Source organism: Dendrobates tinctorius, unplaced genomic scaffold (assembly GCF_039654945.1).
Source record: "Dendrobates tinctorius isolate UK_male_01 unplaced genomic scaffold, ASM3965494v1 ptg000011l, whole genome shotgun sequence".
Lineage (NCBI taxonomy): Eukaryota > Metazoa > Chordata > Amphibia > Anura > Dendrobatidae > Dendrobates > Dendrobates tinctorius.
In genome coordinates, this window is record NW_027361679.1 from 49,356,029 (window position 1) to 49,377,364 (window position 21,336).

Below are 21,336 nucleotides of genomic sequence, written 5' to 3' on the forward strand. Positions count from 1 at the left end.
CTCAGCAGCTGATCGCTGACACTGTGCTGGGGGTTTTATCAGGGGCTCGGGAGGTTACAGTAATTTCCCCTGAATCTCCGGTTAAGTTACCGGATACTTTTTCTGGAGATAGAAGGGAATTCAAAGTGTTCAAGTAGGGCTGTAAGCTTTTTTTTCATTGAGACCACACTCTTCGGGGGATGAAAGTCAGAGAGTAGGGGTCATTATGTCTCTGTTAAGGGGAGCTCCCCAAGCTTGGGCTTTCTCCCTTCCTACCACTGCCCCTGAGCGTATGACTGTGGATGCATTTTTTGAGGCCTTGGGGCATATTTATGATGAGCCTGATCGGATGCGTATGGCTGAGGACAGGGTGATGAGTGTGTGTCAGGGGAAGCACTCAGCCGTGTGGTTCTGCTCAGAGTTCAGATGCTGGGCTGCTGAGGTCTGCTGGAATGATGCCGCCCTCCAGGGTTTGTTCCGTAGAGGCCTGTCTGAACATTTAAAAGATGCCTTGGCTCTCCACCCTCCGCCTGATTCCCTGGAGGAGGCTATGACACAAGCCGTCCGAATGGATCGCAGGCTATGGACCAGGGGAGTGATGCAGGTTGAAACCCCATTATTTCTCAAGGAAGGGGAGCCAGTCTTACATTGGAAACCATGGAGATGGGAACCATCGACTTCAAGAAGAAAGGAAAGACAGCGGCGCTTGGGAAAGTGCTGTTTTTCTGTGGGGACATTGGAAAAAGGATTGCCCTTCTTGTCCACCAACCTGCAAGCGACTGAGCCCGGGTGATTGTCGTGGAGTTCACCCAGGCTCTCAGGTACCCTTTTCTTCATTTTCTAAAATGTTGTTACAAGTGGAACTTTGTTGTGGGAGTGTCTCCACAACCACTTCTGCTTTCGTGGATTGTGGATCGTCGTTGAACTTTATTGACTCTGACTTGGTGTCCAGGTGTAAGTTAGGGACAGTTACGTTGGAGACTCCTATTCACATTGTTGCCATTGACAAAACACCACTGGTTAAGAATGACGTTATGTTTCGTATTGAAGAGTTTCTCCTTAAAGTGAGTTCCTTGCACCATGAACATATTTCATGTTTTGTGATGGACAACCTGCCTGCAGGACTGGTGTTGGGGTTCCCCTGGTTACAATTGCATAATCCTGTGATTAATTGGGAATATCGGGACATTGTTAAATGGGGTCCCTATTGTTCTGAAAAATGTCTAGTTACTGCGTCTGTGTCGTCTGTAGGTCTGGAAGGTATTCCGGAGTACCTAAAAGACTATACAGACGTTTTCTCCGAAAAAGAGGCTGAGGTTTTACCACCACACCACCCATTTGATTGTGCCATTGACCTGGTTCCAGGTGCTAAATTGCCCAAGGCCCGCTTGTATAACCTTTCAGGTCCAGAACAGGCTGCGATGAAGGAATACATTTCCGAGAGTCTCCGTAAGGGACACATTCGTCCTTCTGTTTCTCCCGTGGTGGCGGGGTTCTTTTTCGTAAATAAAAAAAGACGGTGGTTTACGCCCATGCCTCGATTTTCGTGAGTTAAATAAGATAACTGTGAGAAAAACGTATCCCTTCCCACTTATTCCTGATTTTTACAACCAGTTGTCCGGAGCTAAGTGGTTTTTGAAATTAGATCTACAGGGAACGTATAACCTTATCCGAGTCTGGGAAGGCGATGAGTGGAAAACTTCTTTTCTCACTACCGAAGGGTTGTTTGAAAATTTGGTCATGCCTTTCGGTCTGACCAATGCTCCAGTGGTCTTCCAAAATTTCATACATCACGTGTTCTCTGATTTTATTGGATGTTTTATGGTGGTGTATTTGGATGACATATTGATCTACTCTCCTGATAAACAGGCTCACATTGGTCATATTCGGGCAGTTCTCCAAAGGCTTCGGGAGAACTGTCTCTTTGCTAAACTAGAGAAATGTTTATTTTTTGTTCAGGAACTGTTTTTTCTGGGGTTCATTGTGTCTGTTGAAGGGTATCGCATGGATCCTAAAAAGGTGCAGGCCATTGTCGAGTGGGTTCAACCTTGTGATTTGAAGGTTCTGCAGCGTTTCCTAGGATTCGCCAATTATTATCGTAAATTTATAAGGAGGTTCTCACAGGTGGTAAAACCCCTCACAGACATGACTCAAAAGGGGGCCGATATCAAGAATTGGTCAGCTGCAGCAATAGCGGCGTTTCGGTTTTTAAAAAAATGTTTCATGTCTGCTCCGGTTCTTAATCAACCGGACCCGTCTGAACCATTTATTGTTGAGGTGGACGCCTCAGAGGTGTGGGTGGGGGTGATATTGTCCCAGGGACTTGCTACTTTGACCAATTTGAGACCTTGCGCCTTTTTCTCGAAGAAATTCTCCCCTGCGGAGAGAAACTATGATGTTGGGAATCGAGAACTTCTGGCCATAAAGTTGGCCTTTGAAGAATGGAGGAATTTTTTGGAGGGGGCTGTCCATCCTATAACCATAATTATGGACCACAAAAACCTAGCTTACATTGAGTCAGCTAAAAGGTTGACTCCCAGACATGCTAGATGGTCACTTTTTTTCCCGATTCAACTTCTCAATCACTTTTCGGCCAGGATCCAAAAATGTCAGAGCTGGTGCCTTGTCACGCAGTCTAGATCCGGTGTCCCCCCCCCCCGAACCTCCATTCTTCAGCCTGGGGTGGTGGTGGCAGGTGTTTCTAATATGTTGGAACGGGAGATTCGGGAAGCCCAGTCTCTTGCACCTAAGCTGGTGGATAAACTTTTTGTGCCAGCTCAGTTTCGTCTCAAGGTCCTCCGGGAGTTCCATGACTCTGGGTGGACATCCAGGGATCTCGGCTACCCGGAAGGCCATTGCTAGAGTATTCTGGTGGTCTTCTTTAGCCTCTGATGTTGGGGAATATGTGTCTGCATGTGATGTTTGTGCCCGTGCAAAAAAAACCCATAACTGGTCGGCCAGGGAATTGGTACCACTGCCAATTCCTGAGAGACCATGGACTCATTTGTCCATGGATTTCATCACCAACCTTCCCCCCTCCAAGGGTAATACTGTCTTTTGGGTTGTGGTGGACAGGTTTAGTAAGCAGGCACATTTTGTACCTTTGCCAGCTCTACCTAATGCGGAAACATTGTCCAGATTGTTTGTTGAGCATGTGGTGCGGTTGCATGGGGTACCCTTGAATGTGGTGTCTGAGCGGACCAGTCAGTCTCTGGAGCAAATTCTGCATTGCTTGACCTCAGCCCAACAGGTGTTCTGTGTTACCGTTGGCAGAGTTTGCGTTTAACAACCGCATTAACCAGTCTACGGGTACGTCTCCCTTCTGCAACTATGGGTTTCATCCTCATTTTGGATAATTTTCCCATTTGAACTCTGGGTGTCCTGGGGCGTATGAGACTATCCAGCGGTTGGGGGAGGTATGGCGGGAGGTCCAGAGTAACATTACGAAGGCCCAGGATAAATTTAAATTTTTTGCAGACAAAAAATGATCCGTGGGACCTGTGTTTCAGATTGGGGATAAGGTATGGTTATCTACCAAGAATATAAGGCTCAGGGTCCCCTCTTCGAAGCTTGGACCTAAGTTTATAGGTCCCTATGAAATTACCAAAGCGGTTAACCCGGTGGCTTTTCGGTTGCGTCTCCCGCCATCTCTACGGATCCCCTATGTGTTCCATAGGGCCCTTTTGAAACCTGTGAGGTCTGGTGGGGAGGGATCATCTGCTTCCCCGCCACCCGTTTTGGTAGACGGGCAGTCCGAGTATAAGGTGGAACGAATTGTCGACTCTAGGTTGATCTGTCATGCCCTTCAATATCTGGTACATTGGAAAGGCTACGGTCCTGAAGAACGGTCGTGGGTTCCTGCTCGATCGGTTCGTGCGGATTGGTTGGTCCGGGCCTTTCACGCCAAGTATCCTGAGAGACCTGGGGGTCCAGTGGCCCCCCCATTGAGAGGAGGGTACTGTCATGATCCAGGACGGGGTTTCGCTTTGGCCCGTCCTGGTCAGACAGGGGGTTAATTGTTTCTGCCTCTCTCTGGCAGAGGGTGGCTATTTAATGCTCACTGGACCTACGTCCGGTGTCAGTTATACTCCTGCCCTCGGCTGAGTTAGTTGACCTCTTGTGTACGTGTGCCTTGTGCCTGATAACTTGTTGCTTGTTTGGTTTTGATCCGGTTCTGTCCCTGTTACGAGTTCTGCCTGTTCCTCTTGTACCGCACCGCCCTCTCATGTATGACTCTCTGCTTGTGACTTGACTATTCTTTGCTCATCCCTTTTGTACCGCACCACCCTCTCGTGTATGACCTCTGCTTGTCTGACCTGCGTTTTCCTCTCCTCTACTACAGTATTCCTGCAGTAGGTACATTACATCTTCTGCAGTAGTAGGACCCGAAAGCCCCGCCCCCTGCAGTCACATGATCGTTGGTCCTGGTACTCCTTACTATTTTCCATACCTCAGGTCCTGTCTGCTTAAACCTTCACTACCGTATTGGGCCCCGTGCTCTCCCGCAGTGTGGGTAAGTCACCCTGCTCAGCCATGGCAGTTGCCGACAGGATCCTGACACCATCTAGCTTTTTTATGTCTGTGTCAGCAGTGGGGTCCTACTGGGTCTCCTGCCATAGCATTTCATTTCATTCAAAATGTCGACAGAGAATGTGTGCTGACACTGATACACCCTGAGCCTGCAGGACAGCTTGAATTTTTTGGAACTTGATTGGGGCTGTTTAGCCACTATCCAGACTATACTGCGTAGCAAAACTTTAATCAATTTTTCTCTGACGTCTAGGTCCAGGGAGATTAGCTACAGTGCCATGGGTTGTAAACTTTTTGATTATGTTGCGTACCATGGACAAAAGAACATCAAAATCTCTGGAGCTGGACTTGTAACCTTGAAATTGTTGATATTTTTCAAATATGTGGGTTCTAAAGTCCTCTGACAGCTCTCTTCACTTTCTGTTCTCCATGCTTAGTGCGGCACACACAGACACACAATGCAAAGACTGAGTGAACTTCTCCCCTTTATATCTGGTTTCAGGTATGATGGTTATATTGCCCACAGCTGTTATTTACCACAGGTGCGTTTGAACAAGCATCTCTTGCTTGTAATAAAGTTTACCCACATTTTTGGAAAGGTACCAACAATTTTGTACAACCCATTTTTGGGGTTTGTGTGAAATTATGTCTAATGTGCCTTTCTCTGTTTTCTTATGGGTTGAAATACACACAAAGAAAATAAACGTGTATAACAAAACATATGTATTTTCAATAATTTTCTGGAAGAAATACTTCATTTTCTGGATCAAATTCAAGGGTGCCAACACCTTTGGTCATGACTGTTTATGTGCATATTTAGCAGAGGTGTGTGTGTGTGTGTGTGTGTGTGTATATATATATAATTCACACTGCAGATCAGCATTAACAATAGATTTATTATCCCCCTATTCTACACTAGTATATTAAAATTAGTGATAATGACCCTTTCACTTTACATGACCAAGGAAGTTTTAATTAACAGGAACAATGATTTTCCTCCTATTTTCTGCTGTCTATACAAACTTGGGGTGCATCTCATCCTAAGGTGACAGCAGCATAGCTATTGAGGGGCAGAGGGGGCCATTGACCCAGGCCCAGCACATGAAAGGGCCCACCGAAAGCCACGGCCACTTGTGTCATGAGGTTGTGGGATTTTGAGGTGTCAGGGAGAGTGCAACTGTCTGACAGTCTCTGCACACTAGAAAAAAAAAAAAAAAAAGAGAGCGAATCCTACCATAAGGAGTCCCACTACCTCAGAAATAGTGAACCAAAATTATATTTTATTTAGATCAAGTTATAACCAATGGGATAACAAAACAATGTATAAAAATAGATATAAAAAAACATAATAAAAACAAGGGATGCATATCCAGAAAGGTTTTGACTAATATCCAGAGGAAGGAATGGAAGCAAACATTCAATACAGAACTAACAATATGAACTCCATGAGAATTGGTACATTAAGATATCTTTATATATTGTTCGTATCAGATGTCAACCAACAGAATAAGTGACAAAATCAATAGGTAAACTGCTAGTGCAAAAAAGATTGTTATCTTATACTGTGTGGTGTATAGCAGATGCTGATACATGATTAACTAATATAGAATCCACATACATGTAAAGTGCCAATGTAAAGAAACAGTAGTAATACCAAGCAAATAGTATGGGAAAAAAAAAAAAACTATCTTCCTGCAGCATGTTGGTCATATATGGGACTACAGCCCTGCCTGTGGAGGGCTATAACAAAATTGCTGCACTACACCATCTGTCCCAGAGGATCTGCCTGCAGCGTCGGCTTAACATTTGCTGAACACCACAGGTGGCGTCACGAACCAATTATAAACTTTCACCACCATAAGCACACTGAAACAACCCCTTTTGCAATGGAGCCCCAGGGCCACGGACCGGGTCACTGCTGCCGTGACAACTCCCATTGAGAAGATCAACCAGCCCGGTACAGAGTACCCCACGGCCCTGGCGAGTGAGGGTGCTCCTACTGCCTGCACGGAACGTCAGAGTGGGAGTTAGCGAGAGGGCCATTATACAGTTTGGGGGCCATCATACAATGTGGGAGCCCTTTTATAGTGTGGTAACTACTGTGGGAGGCCATCATAAAGTGTAGGGGCCATTATACAGTGTGGGAGCTAATGCAAGGGCCATTATACAGTGTGCAACTACTGTGCGGGACCCTCAAAGTGTGAGGACTACTGTGGCAGCTAATGTGTGAGGACCAATAATCATTGTGGAGCCAACTGTGGGACCAATATACAGTATGGGGACCATTATAAACTGCTACTGTGGGAGTCATTATATTGTGTTTTGAGGAGCATTGGGGACATCATTAAAATGTATAGGGGAACTCTGGGGGACATGATACTAAATGTAGGAGAGCTGTGGGCCCATCATACTGTGTATAAGGCAGCTGGTGAGGAATTACACTGTATATAGGGGAGCTATGGGCCCATAATGCTGTGTATAAGGAAACTGTTGAGGAATTACACTGTGTATAGGGGAGCTGTGGGCCCATAATGCTGTGTATAGAAAAGTTGTGGGCCCATCATACTGTGTTTAAGGAAACTGTGGGGGTATTACACTGTGTATACAGGAGCCATTGGCTCATTATACTGTGTATAGGGGAGCTCTGGGAGCATTATATTGTGTATAGTGGAGCTATGGGCCTATAATGCTGTGTATAGGGGAGCTGTGGGATCATCATATGGTGTATAGAGTAGCTGTGGACCCACTATACTGTACATGGGGAACTCAGGGGACATTATTAAATGTTAACTGGGCACTTAAGCATTATTGGTATAGGGGCACTCAGTATTGTGACCATGAAAGTTGCACATTGGGTATTTTTTCTTTCTAGTGACAAAACGTGGAGGGCACAGGCCTAGTACATTAATATTTTCTAAGGGCGGCAATTTTACCATCTACAGAGCACAAAGTAGGAATTATTACTATGTAAGGGGCACAGTGGGGGTTTACAATGTGGGGCACTAAGAAGAGCGCTGTTATTGTGCAAAGAGCAAGTGCAAAATAGGGACACATATGGCAGCATTGTCTCAGTATTGGGGTATCAGCAGGATGAGGAGGTTTTGCAGGTTGGAAATAGATGTAAAGGGTGCTGAAAATGTGAGAAGTCAGATGTGTCTTTGTTGTAATCTCTGCAGATGAATCCAAGCTGGAGAAGTTGTCATGTCGGGCTGGGACAGATGGAAAAGACGGGAATGACTCCACTAGAAACAATGTCAGCTTTAAGTCACCATCTGTAACTGTACTGTAATCTCTATATGTTTGCTGGACTTGCATCTACCACTATATGTCACCATATGGTGGTAATATCAGTGCTGGTCTTTGTATAGCGATTTACTTTCAATAACAGTGCAGTCATCTCCTGAGGTTCCCCTATACCCACGGTAGTTATAATCATGATTACCTGGTTAGGGTCCACTGGCAGACAGAAAGAAAAGGGCCCCTGTGCAAGAATATATGGGCCCTTTGCAGCCCAAGAGCTCCTAAAAATGTAAAATTGCACCTTCTTTGGCGGTAGAAATGGACCCCCTTACCCCTTGCATCCTTGTGAGGTTGCACAGGTTGAACCAATGATATACCTGTTAGAGGCCCACTCAGATGTTTAGTCCCACCCCAGGAGCTGAACCCCTAGCTACGCCTGTGTAAGGTGTGGCGTAGTCCAAAAAATACGGTAACTAAAATAATATCTAGTATCCTATGCATTATTATGATGATCAGTAAGGTGTAGGTCTCTTTGTATTGGCAGTAAATATTACCAGGAAATATGTTATTAAACATGCTCAACCAGAGGCGTATCTAGGCTTCCTGGCATTTTCATTGAGTGAGGCCACACATGTCTAGTCAGCATGTGACCACATGTATGTAAATTACCGGCACGAGAGAATCCTAACAGCGTGCAGTGAGCACTGTGAGAATTCAGAAGTCTGCAGTCACCTAGAATGACTGCAGACTGAGCACAAACCTGGACAACCCCTTTAATGTTCCTAACAAATAAAAACATGAGAATTAGTTAGTATCACAAATAACATTTACATCCAAGTAGCTTATAGATGACGTCTCTGGAGTCGTTCTCCTTTTCTTCTTCTTGTCCAGACCCCATGATGAGTTTTCTCACCCACATCTTGTCTCTGCAGACTTCCATATTCTCCGGTCTTCTGCAGCAAATCTCCACACAATGCCCTTAAAGATAGAAGCGTCATTATAATGCTCCTGAATAAAAATGTCTGCAATATTCTGTCGCCTCACACTATTCCCCTCCCTCCTCTAACATCCCTCTGTTCACCATACTGTCTCATCATATATTTACCCCCTCACTCTCTATACTGTCTGCTCACACATACCCCTGACTCCCCATACTGTGTCCACATGCATTAACCGTTCGCTCCCCATACTGTCTGCACCCAACCCCCATACTGTTTCCTCATACATACTGTGTCCTCAAATCTCCCCACACACATTAAACGCCCCACATCCCCACTCCAAATCCCTCACACACATTAAATAACCCCCCATCCACACTCCAAATCTCCCCACACACATTAAATCCCCCCATCCACACTCCAAATCCCTCACACACATTAAATAACCCCCTATCCCCACTCCCAAATCCCCCCACACATTATGTACCCCCCACTCCAAATCCCCCACATATTAACCCCATCCCCACACATTAAATAACCCCCATCCTCACTCACAAATCCCCCCACATATTAACCCCATCCCTACTCATTAACCCCCCAAACAATAACCCCCATCCCCACTCATTAATTCCATCCCCACTCATTAACCCCCCGTCCATACTCCCAAGTCACCCAACACATTATGTACCCCCCCACTCCAAATCTCCCACACATTAACCCCCATCCCCACTCATTAACCCCCCAGACATTAATTCCATCCCCACTCATTAACCCTTCACAAATTAATTCCATCCCCACTCAATAACCCCCATCCCCACTCATTAACCCCCCACACAGTAACCCCCATCCCCACTCTTTAACCCCATCCCCACTCTTTAACCCCCCCACACAGTAACCACCATCCACACTCATTAACCCCCCCCACTCATTAACCCCCATCCATTAACCCCATCCCCACTCTTTAACCCCCCACACACATTAATCCCCATCCCCACATTAAACCCATCTCCACTCATTAACCCCATCGCCACACATTAACACCCCCCATCTTCGGTGGTTTCTTCAGCTCCACATTGGAGCACACTTACCACCAGTGCTGAGCATTCACTGAGCACTCTGGGCGCCAGGGAGTGACGTCAGCAGCGTGATCACATGACAGGTCATGCTGCTGACGTCGCTCTGGCCCGGCGGTCAGAGCTGCAATTGTACTGGCGTCTATACAGACTCCAGTACAATTGTTCCCTGGGAGCCGGCACGTGCACCTTCTCTGCGCCAGCTGTCAGCTTGACAGCTGACAGAGAGAACCGCCGACTCTCTGGCCAGGGGGGCGGCAGAACGCAGCCGCCAGGGAGGACACTGCTGACCGCTGCATTGCGGCCCGGACTGCGGCCCTTGCCGGCTGCACCCGGGGCAACTGCCCCGGCTGCCCCCCCTAGATACGTCCCTGTGCTCAACAAATAAATAGTTGGACATCTTATTGTGAAACACAGACCGACCTTTGAATTTGTTAGATGGAGAATACTACAGCCAATGGTACAGTATACTGCAAATAGTAACTTGGAATACAACGGATATACTGCAGTGGACCCTACCCAGTGTTTGACGTATTAATCCTGATGGCTCACACAGATTTGTGGTTATCATTGCACACAAATGGTATATCATTAATAAGAACCTATAGGTTATTTGTAAATCAATGCAAAGGAAATAGATGCTAGTGGTACGTAACTTACCCCATTGTCATCTCCAAATGTGGTTGGTTGCTGCTGCACCTTCAAGGCCCACTATGGTTAGAAGCAAAGACCACTGATGGATCCTCTGGTACTCTGAAAGGAAAGGTCAGCCATCATTGTTTTAAAATTGTATGCTGTACAACGCCGCTTATTTCCACTTCAGGCATTTGGTGATAATGCTACACGAACTTCATGAAGTGATCGGTATTCATAGCCCTTGTGAGATGTCCTGATCATCAACACTTCCAAGAGCGTGGAGTTTGGAATGGCCTTAATAGGGGCCCTCTGTTTCGGGAGTTTGTTCAGCTCACAATAGCAACATTTTCGGCAGACCTACTAGACTACTTGTCGCAGTTGGGATCAATGCACCAGCTGTTGTAACCACCGAAAGGTCTTTGCCACACCAAAGTGAGCACCTCTCTCGTGAGCCTCTAACCAACTGCACCATCAATACCTCTGGAACTACCACTTGCCAGGTGACATAAAACTCCCTAGAAAACTGGATTCTTCGACACAGAAAACTATTCTTCACAAAGCCTTTCCCACTGGCCCAAGGTCTGCAGGGTGCTTGTGGGTAAAGTGGTCCTAAGCCTCCGGGTCGCACTTTTATTCTAGGGTGAACCACTTTTTCAGCTTCGCAAGCTCAGGATCGGATTGCAGCAGGTGTATCCACTCATCTATGGACCGACCCAGAATCTGGGTGGGTCTAGACTCTTCTCTTGACTGCTGGGCTGTTATTACAGTCGCCACAAACTTTCTGAAGCCCTGAATCTTGTCACCTTCGAGTTCTTCATCCACATGCGCCTGTGTGTTCTGAGAGATAGACCGGTAGGAGATCTTCTACTGATATTTGATACAGGAAAGATATATCTTTGTACCGTGTTAGCCAGTAGATAGAAAAATATTTAGAATTGAGAGTCTTCGGTGGTTGATACCTTTTAATGGTTTACTGAAATGAATACTGCAAAATCTGAAAAATCACATATTTATACACAACACAGCAGAGAAATAATGCAATAGATAAGACAAGTGACGTGAAGCAGAACTACCATTATGGGAGAGAGATAAACCGTTGTGACCATAAATATTGGAACAGTTCATAGATAAGGAGTGTGAATGTTTTACTGTCCTCTGAGGTCTGGTTCTGTTTTGTGATGCCCCCACAAAAGGTCTGAGGAGCAAATTCCTTAATTGATTTAAAAAAACATAAATCCATGGGACACATTCATTCCTGCACTGAGAGTGTCAAAGATTGTCATAAGTTTATACTCCCAGACTCTTCTGTCACTCTAAGATTTGAAGTTACCTTTTAAACACAAGTAATCTCATGTCTATGGTGCTGTGATCTGGGGTACAAAAATGTTTGGCCACAGGTAGATCCATTCTTTTTTCTCTTGTGTGGCGGTGAAAATTCATCCTTGTTCTAAGCTTTTGCCCTGTCTCCCCCACATACAGACCCCCAGTTGGATATTTAGGACAAATATTTATTTAAGTACACCACATTAGATGTGATGCAGCTGAAAGTACCTCGGATCTTGTAGTCCTGATGCGAGTTGGGGATCTTTATCTTGTCCGTGATCATTATAAATGGACAGGTTTTACATTTTTTTCTGGTTGCAAAGAAAGTTTCCTGCAGCTTTTGGAGAGAATAGGGAGCTTCTGACAATTATGCTTCTTTGGGGGGGATTTGGGGGCTGCCTAAAACACAGTGGGGGGGGGTTTCTGGAAAAATGGATTGTAATCGGGCATCTTTTTGTAGTAAAGGTTGTAATTTCCATGCAGCTTCCCTTAGCACCTTCAGGTTTGGATTGTAGTTGAGTACTAGAGGCACTCGGTTATTTTCTTCTTTTTCTTTGTAATGTAGCAGGTGATTCCTTGATATTCTAGTTGCTCTTGTAATTTGGTTTTGAATTGTTCTTGGATGGTAGCCCTGATTCAAAAAGGTCTGAGGGTATGAAGGGTATATCTAGGGGGGCAGCCAGGACATTTGCTACAGGTGCAGCCAGCAGGGGGCGAAGTTGAGCCTCCTATTGTTGCAGTCTGAGGTGTCTCCCAAGCGCCATTTTCTCACTCCCTGGGAGAAGAATTTGGCTATTCTATATGCTTGCTGCTAAAGTGACAGTCGGCGTAGAGAATATGTAACAGACCGGCATCCTACATTCAATTGTACCCGAGTACAGGTCTTTCAGCTATAACTACAATTGAATCTCTTACTGCTGGCACTTCTAGAATCAGTGCGATGTCAGCAGTGTGATCAAGTCATCTCATCATGCTACTGACATCACATACAGAAGTGCTCTTCCTGTGCTAGGAATGAGGTTAGCGCTCCAATTGGAGTCGAAGATATGGATAAATTTTATTTTACATGGGTGGAGGAAAGGGAAGGACTTTTGAGGGGACAATGCTTGAATGTGCAAGGGGACAATATGAGAGGGAAAAAGTTTGAGGTGGCACAGTATAGAGACTGGATTGAGGTGGAGGGCAGTATAGTAAGTGGGCAGCAAAAAGTAGACAGTAAGGAGAGGAGTTGTTGTGAGGTGTGAGGAGGCTGCACAGTATAGAGACTGGTCAGCATGGATGGGGGACACTTAAAGGGAACCTATCACATCTACAAATGCTATTAACCTGCAGATATAGGGTTAATCTGCAAGTTAATGGCAATCTAAAGCTGCCCAGGAACCTTATTCCTCATGGCAGCCTCTGGCTTTCAGTCATGGAGGAGTGTCGGCGTGTCTTCAGGCACCACTCAATTCACAGTGAGCTGTGGCTGTAAGCATGTCTCGGCACTGACAGGGCTCTGCACTGATGCATTGACTGTCAAAGTGCCAGGGAATACTTACATCTGCCACTCACTGAGTATTGAACGGTGACTGTAGACACGCCAGCACTCCTCCATGACAAAGTCAGAGGCTGCTGGGAGGAATAAAATTAATTTCATCCCTATAGCTGAACCTTTTAGTGTGGTGGCCGGGCAGCTGTAGACAGCTATTATTCAGCTTCATTGAAATACTTACTATACCAACGTATACCACATATATGGCGCAGGTGAGTGACATTCGCAGCAGAATCAGATCACGCTGTTGATGTCATCTCCTCATTCAAAAGTGCCAGCAGTCAGGGCTTCAAGCCAGAAAGACATGCCAGAAAGACACAAGTACAATTGAATGCTGGAAGCTGCCGATTTACACCTTCTCCGAGACGGTTGTCAACTTGAAAGCAATTCTCTGAGAAACCCATTCCTATTGCGGGGGTCGCAAAAGTCAGTCATCTGAGAGACACCTTGGAGAGCCACATGAGGTGGCCTGACGGCACTCCCCCTTGCTGGCTGTGCTCAGGGGGGCACGTGTCCCACCTGCGCCCATAGATATACAACTGAAGAAACAGTTCAAAAACAGTTATTTATAATCTGCATCAGTTTTCTAGTTAAAGTTTATTAGGGCACAGCTGAATGTGCCGCAAAATGAAGCAATTGTAATGATTAAACAAGTCAAAACTGTCCTGGTATTAAATATGAAGCTGTGTCCCTGAATACAGAGACATTGATGTCAAATTAACAATTTTCCTTTCCATTCTAACCTTTTGTAGACTGTTGTCACATCTATAAAGCAAGAGAAAAATTATTATTTTATTAATTTTTGTTATCTTTGTTTACATTGTCTAGAATATGGAATCTAGTTTTGGGCTCCTCATTTTAAAAATGATATTCAGAAGTTTGAGTCAGTTCAAAGGTGGGCAACTAGATGATGTATTAACTGAAATGGAAGGCCTCTCATATAATGAGAGATTGGAAAAGTTGGGCTGAAACCCCCACCTCATTTACATGTGTAAATATATATGTGGTCAGTACAAAACACTGGCACATTACTTATTCCTTCCAAAGACCATACTAAAGAATCAGGGGCACTCGTTACGGGTGGAAGAAAGGCATTTCCGGCAGCTACACAGGAAAGGGTTCTTTACAGTTAGAGCAGTCAGACTGTGGAATGCAGACCACAAGAGGTAGTAATGGATGCTGGATACTTTCCGCAATACACAACATTGTGGGTTATAGATAAATTAGTGAGAAAATGTACAATTGGTGGAGAAAGGTTGAACTTTATGAATCTAGGTCTTTTTTCAACCAATGTGACTTGTGTAATTTTATTTGTTTCAGCATTCTTCTAAAAAACAGTAATATTGTATGTGTGAATCCGAAAGCTGAATGGGTTAAAGTGGAAATATTAAATGAAAAGGTAAGGTTACACATAAATACAGCATTTATAAAATTAAATATATCAAATGCTTTTATAAATGAGACTAGCAACATTAGAAGAACTACTAAAGGATAGTTTTTGCTGATTGGACAGTTACAAGGAGATCAGAATGTTATTGTAAATTCTAGAAGTGCGCCATACCATTTAAAAAAAAAATATTATTAGACATGGGAGAACCGAGCACAGATCATTTGAAAAAGTGGGCACCAAAATAGTGGGGGGTGCATAATGCATAGTAAAAAAAAAATGGAAATGATTAAGGTGGTAGAAGAGATTCGCAGGACTCCAGTCCATTTGCAAGATCAATAATCTGCAACCACTGGACGGAAGCCCTTTGAGTCTCCTAACTGCCGCGTACTCAGGTTGTCTTTTTATTATTCGGGCTGGTAAGTCATCATTATTGTGGCGTGACACACACTAGACATTATGCACCATCCTGTGTAATCAAAATTTCTGGGAATGCCTGGAGCTGAGGAGATTTACAGGCCTCCTCTAAAGGGGCCACAGAGTACTGATTTTGCTGATGGACCTGAATCCTGCTCATCGATTCTGATCTGTACCAATTACATTTTTTAAATGCTGTGACACATTTCTAGAATATGCTGGAACATTCTAATCTCCTTGTAGCTCTCCAATCATCAAAAATTATCCATGTTGTAGTTGTTAATCAAAGTGGCGCTCAAAGACACCCACAGTATTGGCAATAATATAGTTTCACTCAAGGGAATGGGTAAATAGTGAAGAAGCTGTGATTCTTAAAAAGGACCTTTAACCAAATTTTTCATGTTGAACTGCATACTCAATGTTATACGGGCTGTAGAGCGGAAAAAAAAAAATTAGTTTTTCATTTTTGTTTTTTCTTTTAATTGCTTCTCTTTGTTCCAGAGCTATTAACCCCTTCATGACCCAGCCTATTTTGACTTTAATGACCAGGCCATTTTTGGCAATTCTGACCAGTGTCCCTTTATGAGGTAATAACTCTGGAACGCTTCAACAGATCCTAGCGATTCCGAGATTGTTTTTTTCGTGACATATTGGGCTTCATGGGAGTGGTAAATTTAGGTAGATAATTTTTGCGTTTGTGAAAAAAATCAGAAATTTGGCGAAAATTTCGCAATTTTCTAATTTTTAATTTTTATTCTGTTAAACCAGAGAGTTATGTGACACAAAATAGTTACTAAATAACATTTCCCATGTCTACTTTACATCAGCACAATTTTAGAAACAAAATTTTTTTGTTAGGAAGTTAAAAGTTGACCAGTGATTTCTCATTTTTACAACAAAATTTACAAAACCATTTTTTTTAGGGACCTCCTCACATTTGAAGTCACTTTGAGGGGTCTATATGGCAGAAAATACCCAAAAGTGACACCATTCTAAAAACTGCACCCCTCAAGGTGCTCAAAACCACATTCAAGAAGATTATTAACCCTTCAGGTGCTTCACAGGAACTAAAGCAACGTGGAAGGAAAAAATGGACATTTCAATTTTTCCAACAAAAATTTTCTTTTAGCATCAATTTTTTCATTTTCACATGGGCAACAGGATAAAATGGATCCTAAAATTTGTTGGGCAATTTCTCCTGAGTACACCGATACCTCATATGTGGTCATAAACCACTGTTTGGGCGCACGGCAGGGTCCGGAAGGGAAGGAGCACCATTTGACTTTTTGAATGGAAACAATGTCGTGTTTGGAGAGCCCCTGATGTGCCTAAACAGAGAAAACCCCCACAAGTGACACCATTTTGAAAACTAGACCCCTTAAGGAACTTATCTAGATGTGTATTGAGCACTTTGAACCCCCAAGTGCTTCACAAAAGTTTATAACGCAGAGCAGTGAAAATAAAAAATAATTTTTTTCCTCAAAAATGATTTTTTAGCACGCTATTTTTTATTTTCACATGGCTAACAGGAGAAATTGGACCACGAAAATTGTTGTCCAGTTTGTCCGGAGTACGCTGGTACCCCATATGTGGGGGGGAACCACTGTTTGGGCGCACGGCAGAGCTCAGAAGGGAAGGAGCGCCATTTGACTTTTTGAAATGAAAATTAGCTCCAATCGTTAGCGGACACCATGTCGTGTTTGGAGAGCCTCTGTGTGCCTAAACTGTGGAGCTTCCCCACAAATAACCCCATTTTGGAAACTAAACCCCCTAAGGAACTTATCTAGATGCATAGTGAGCACTTTGAACCCTCAGGTGCTTCACAGAAGTTTATAACGCAGAGCTGTGAAAATAAAAAATATATTTTTTCCTCAAAAAAATTTTTTTTCAGTCCGAAATTTTTTATTTTCACAAGGGTAACAGGATAAATTGAACCCCAAAAGTTATTGTCCAGTTTGTCCTGAGGTCACTGGTACCCCATATGTGGGGGGAACCACTGTTTGGGCACACGTCGGGGCTTGGAAGGGAAGTAGTGACATTTTGAAATGCCGACTTGATGGAATGGTCTGCGGGCGTCATGTTACATTACATGTTACATTACAGATTTACCAGTGGGAAAGCCAAACTTCACATGCCACAAATGCAAGCTTGTGTCCCTGTTGGAGGAAAAGTTGCAAAATCTCAAAGAGGTTAGCTACGTTGAAGATCATTAAGGAAGGTGAAGAGTTCTTAGACAGAGCAGAATTATCTCTTCATGTTACAGAAAGAGAAGAAATTCGAAGTGCACCTGAAGAAACAGAGGAATGGAAGCATGTGACCCAGAGAAGCAGGAGGATCGGGAGGCAGTCAGCACCCATACTGCTCAGGAACCAGTAGCAGGCTCTCACGAAGGAGAACGATGAAGAAATACATCAGGATAAGACTTTGCCCACAAACAACAACCTTGTACGCCTTCAGAATCCTCCTGGATGGAGAAAGAAAAATGTTGTGAAGAAGAAATGGAGAGTGGTGGTCATGGAGGAATTCCCTGTTGAGAGGAACGGAGGCCGCTATCTGCAGACCGGATATAACTTCAAGAAAAATGTGCTGTCTTCCAGGTGCAAAAATTAAAGATGCATCTGACAGGATATCAGGACTCTTCAGACATACAGATGACTACCCAATTCCTGCTAATACATGTGGGGACAATTGACACAGCAAGAAACGACCTGGAAACCATCTGCAGTGACTTTGAAAACTCAGGCAAGAAAGTGAAAGAACTGGGAGTGCAGGTGGTCTTCTCTTCCATCCTCCCAGTGGATGGCCATGGAACAAGGAGGTGGAATAAGATTCTACAGGTGAACTGGCTACGTCGATGGTGACGTCAGCAAGGATTTGGATTTCTGGATCACGGAATGAATTACGGTACCTATACGATGGACTACTTGCTAGAGATGTGTTGCACCTTGCGAAGACTGGAAAGCATGTATTTGGAAGCCGCCTTGCTACACTCTTCAGGAGAGCTTTAAACTAGAACAATGTGGGAAGGGAAGCAAAAGGCCAGAAAAAGCCATACACCTGACAAATGCTATTGAGAACTCTGCTATTAGAAGTGGAAAGGAAGAACAAAGACAAAAAAATCTAAGTAATAAAAATATTGGAGAAAGAGAAACCAATCACAAACTAAAATGTTTCTATACTAATACACAAAGCATGGGCTACAAACAAGGAGAACTGGAACTACTAACACAGGAAAAGAAATATGATGTCATTGGAATCACTGAAACTTGGTGGGACGATACACATGATTGGAATACAAGGCTAGAAGGATACAACTTATTTGCAAGAAACAGACTTGATAAACGAGGAAGAGGTGTCGCATTGTATGTTAGAAACGCGTATATCTGCACAGAGATTGAAGCTTTAGAGACTGGGAGTTTTGTGGAAACTGTTTGGGTAAGAATACAAGGACAGAACAATGGAAAGGACACCATTGTAGGCATTTACTACAGGCCGCCTGTGCAAGCTGAAGATATGGATCAACTCTTTATGCATCAAATGGCCAAGTTCTCCAAAAAATATGACATAGTTGTCATGGGAGATTTCAACTATCCAGACATTTGTTGGGAATCTCTCTCAGGCAAAACTAACAGGCCTAGGAAATTCTTATCCTCTCTTGCTGACAACTTTATCTTCCAAAAGGTAGGGGAGAAAACAAGGGGATCTGCTACCTTGGATGTAATCCTCAAACAGGGAGGAAATGGTTGAGGAGGTAAAAGTGGCTGGGACCCTAGCAGGTAGCGACCATGCTATTTTAGAATTTTGGATAACTAGAGAAGGAAGACCTGTGAAGACTCAGACGTCAAGGTTAGATTTGAGAAAGGCAGATTTTAAGGGATTCAGAAAGAGAATTGGAGGGATCCAATGGCTGGATATCCTTAAAGACAAACATGTCCAGGAAGGATGGGAAATCTTGAAAAATGAAAATTCTCAAAGCACAATTGTTAGCAATTCCGAAAAGAGGGAAGAATAGGAAGCATTTAAGGAAACCAGGATGGATGAAAACAGAACTTAAGCACATGCTAAAAAGGAAGAAAGAAATGTTTATAAAATGGAAAGAGGAGGCATATCTAAAGAAGAATATAATGCTGTCTGCAGAACCTGCAGGGCACAAATCAGATTATCTAAAGCTGACAATGAATTTAGGCTTGCAAGAGACGTTAAAAGCAATAATAAAGGATTTTGGGGATATGTCAAAAGTAAAAGAAAAGTCAAAGATGCTATAGGATTTTTACTGGATGAAAATGATGAAATGGTAAGACAGGATGTTGAGAAGGCCGAACTTTTAAATTCCTATTTTGCATCTGTTTTCTCTCAGAAAGGAAATTTAACATCAACTGTTCTTCACTGTCCTATTAAGGGAATAGAAGAATCCAGGATATCTATAAACAGAAAGATGATGAGGAAACACTTAGCTAACCTAAATGAATTCAAGTCTTCAGGTCCAGATGAATTACACCCCAGAGTACTGAAGGAGATAGAAGAAGAAATTTTTGAACCCCTCTCCATAATCTTTGAAAATTCTTGGAGAACAGGAGAAGTCCCAGAAGACTGGAGAAGAGCAAATGTTCCTATCTTCAAAAAGGGGAAGAAGGTGGACCCAGGCAACTATAGGCTGGTGAGTCTGACTTCTATACCAGGAAAGATCTTTGAACAAATGATTAAACAACATGTATGTCAGTACCTGGATAAGAATGAAGTGATTAAACAGAGTCAGCATGTGTTTGTAACTAATAAGTCATGTCAGACTAACTTAATTTCCTTCTATGATGGAATCACGGATTGGGTGGATCAGGGAAATGCTGTAGATATAGTATATCTTGACTTCAGCAAAGCATTTGACAAAGTATCTCACACAATCATTATTGAAAAAATGACTTGGTATGGAATGGACAAGGCAACTGTTAGGTGGATTCATAACTGGCTTAGTGATCGGACCCAAAGAGTGGTCGTAAATGGCTGCACATCCAGTTGGAAGAATGTCTCAAGTGGGGTACCACAGGGCTCTGTCCTGGGCCCTGTATTGTTCAACATCTTTATCAACGATTTACATGAAGGAATTGAGGGTAAACTGATTACATTTGCTGATGACACAAAGCTAGAAGGGATAGCTAATACTAGAGGAGAGAGGATTCAAAAAGATATAAATAAACTGGAGCAGTGGGCAGCAACTAACAGAATAGTTTTTAACAGGGAAAAATGCAAAGTACTACATCTGGGCAACAAAAATGAAAAAAGCATATACAGAATGGGAGGAATAGGGCTAGGCAACAGCACATGTGAAAAAGACTTGGGTATACTAATAGATCACAGACTTAATATGAGTCAACAGTGTGATGCAGCAGCAAAAAAGGCAAATGCAATTCTAGGATGTATTAACAGAAGCACACAGTCTAGATCACGTGAAGTCATTATTGCCCTCTACTCCTCTTTGGTCAGACCTCATCTGGAATGCTGTGTCCAGTTTTGGGCGCCACATTTTAAAAAAGACATCAACAAACTGGAGCAAGTTCAGAAAAGAGCGACCAGAATGGTGACCGGTCTGCAAACCCTGTCTTAAGGGGAAAGGTTGCATGATTTGGGAATGTTTAGCTTGCAAAAGCGAAGACTAAGAGGAGACTTAATAGCTGTCTACAAATATCTCAAGGGATCTCACATTGTATAAGGATCATCTTTATTCTCATTTGCACAAGGAAAGACTAGAAGCAATGGGATGAAACTGAATGGGAGGAGACGCAGACTAAATATTAGAAAAAACTTTTTGACAGTTAGAGTGATCAATGAGTGGAACAGGCTGCCGCGAGAAGTGGTGAGTTCTCCTTCAATGGAAGTATTCAAACAGAGGCTGCACAGACATCTGTCTGGGATGATTTAGTGAATCCTGCTTTGAGCAGGGGGTTGGACCAGATGGCCCAGGAGGTCCCTTCCAACTCTACGATTCTATGATTTGCAGAGCCCCTGATGCACCTAAACTGTGGAAACCCCCCACAAGTGACCCCATTTTGGAAACTAAACCCCCCAAGGAACTTATCTAGATGTGTGGTGAGCACTTTGAACCCACAAGTGCTTCACAGAAGTTTATAACGCAAAGCTGTTAAAATAAAAAATAATTTTTTTCCCCAAAAAATGATTTTTAGCTTGCAATTTTTTATTTTCATAAGGGTAACAGGAGAAATTGGACCCCAAAATTTGTTGTCCAGTTTGTCCTGAGTACGCTGGTACCCCATATGTGGGGGGAAC

At 43.6% G+C, this 21,336-nt stretch overlaps 1 protein-coding gene across 1 annotated transcript in view; it reads left to right on the forward strand.

The window, feature by feature from the left end:
* Positions 1–21,336, forward strand: part of LOC141100019 (permeability factor 2-like) — a 55,629-nt gene that overhangs the window by 28,414 nt on the left and 5,879 nt on the right. Inside the window, exon 3 of the mRNA XM_073588199.1 lies at positions 14,574–14,652. Within this exon, the coding sequence (XP_073444300.1) occupies positions 14,574–14,652 (79 nt within the window). The remainder of the gene's footprint in view (positions 1–14,573; positions 14,653–21,336) is intronic.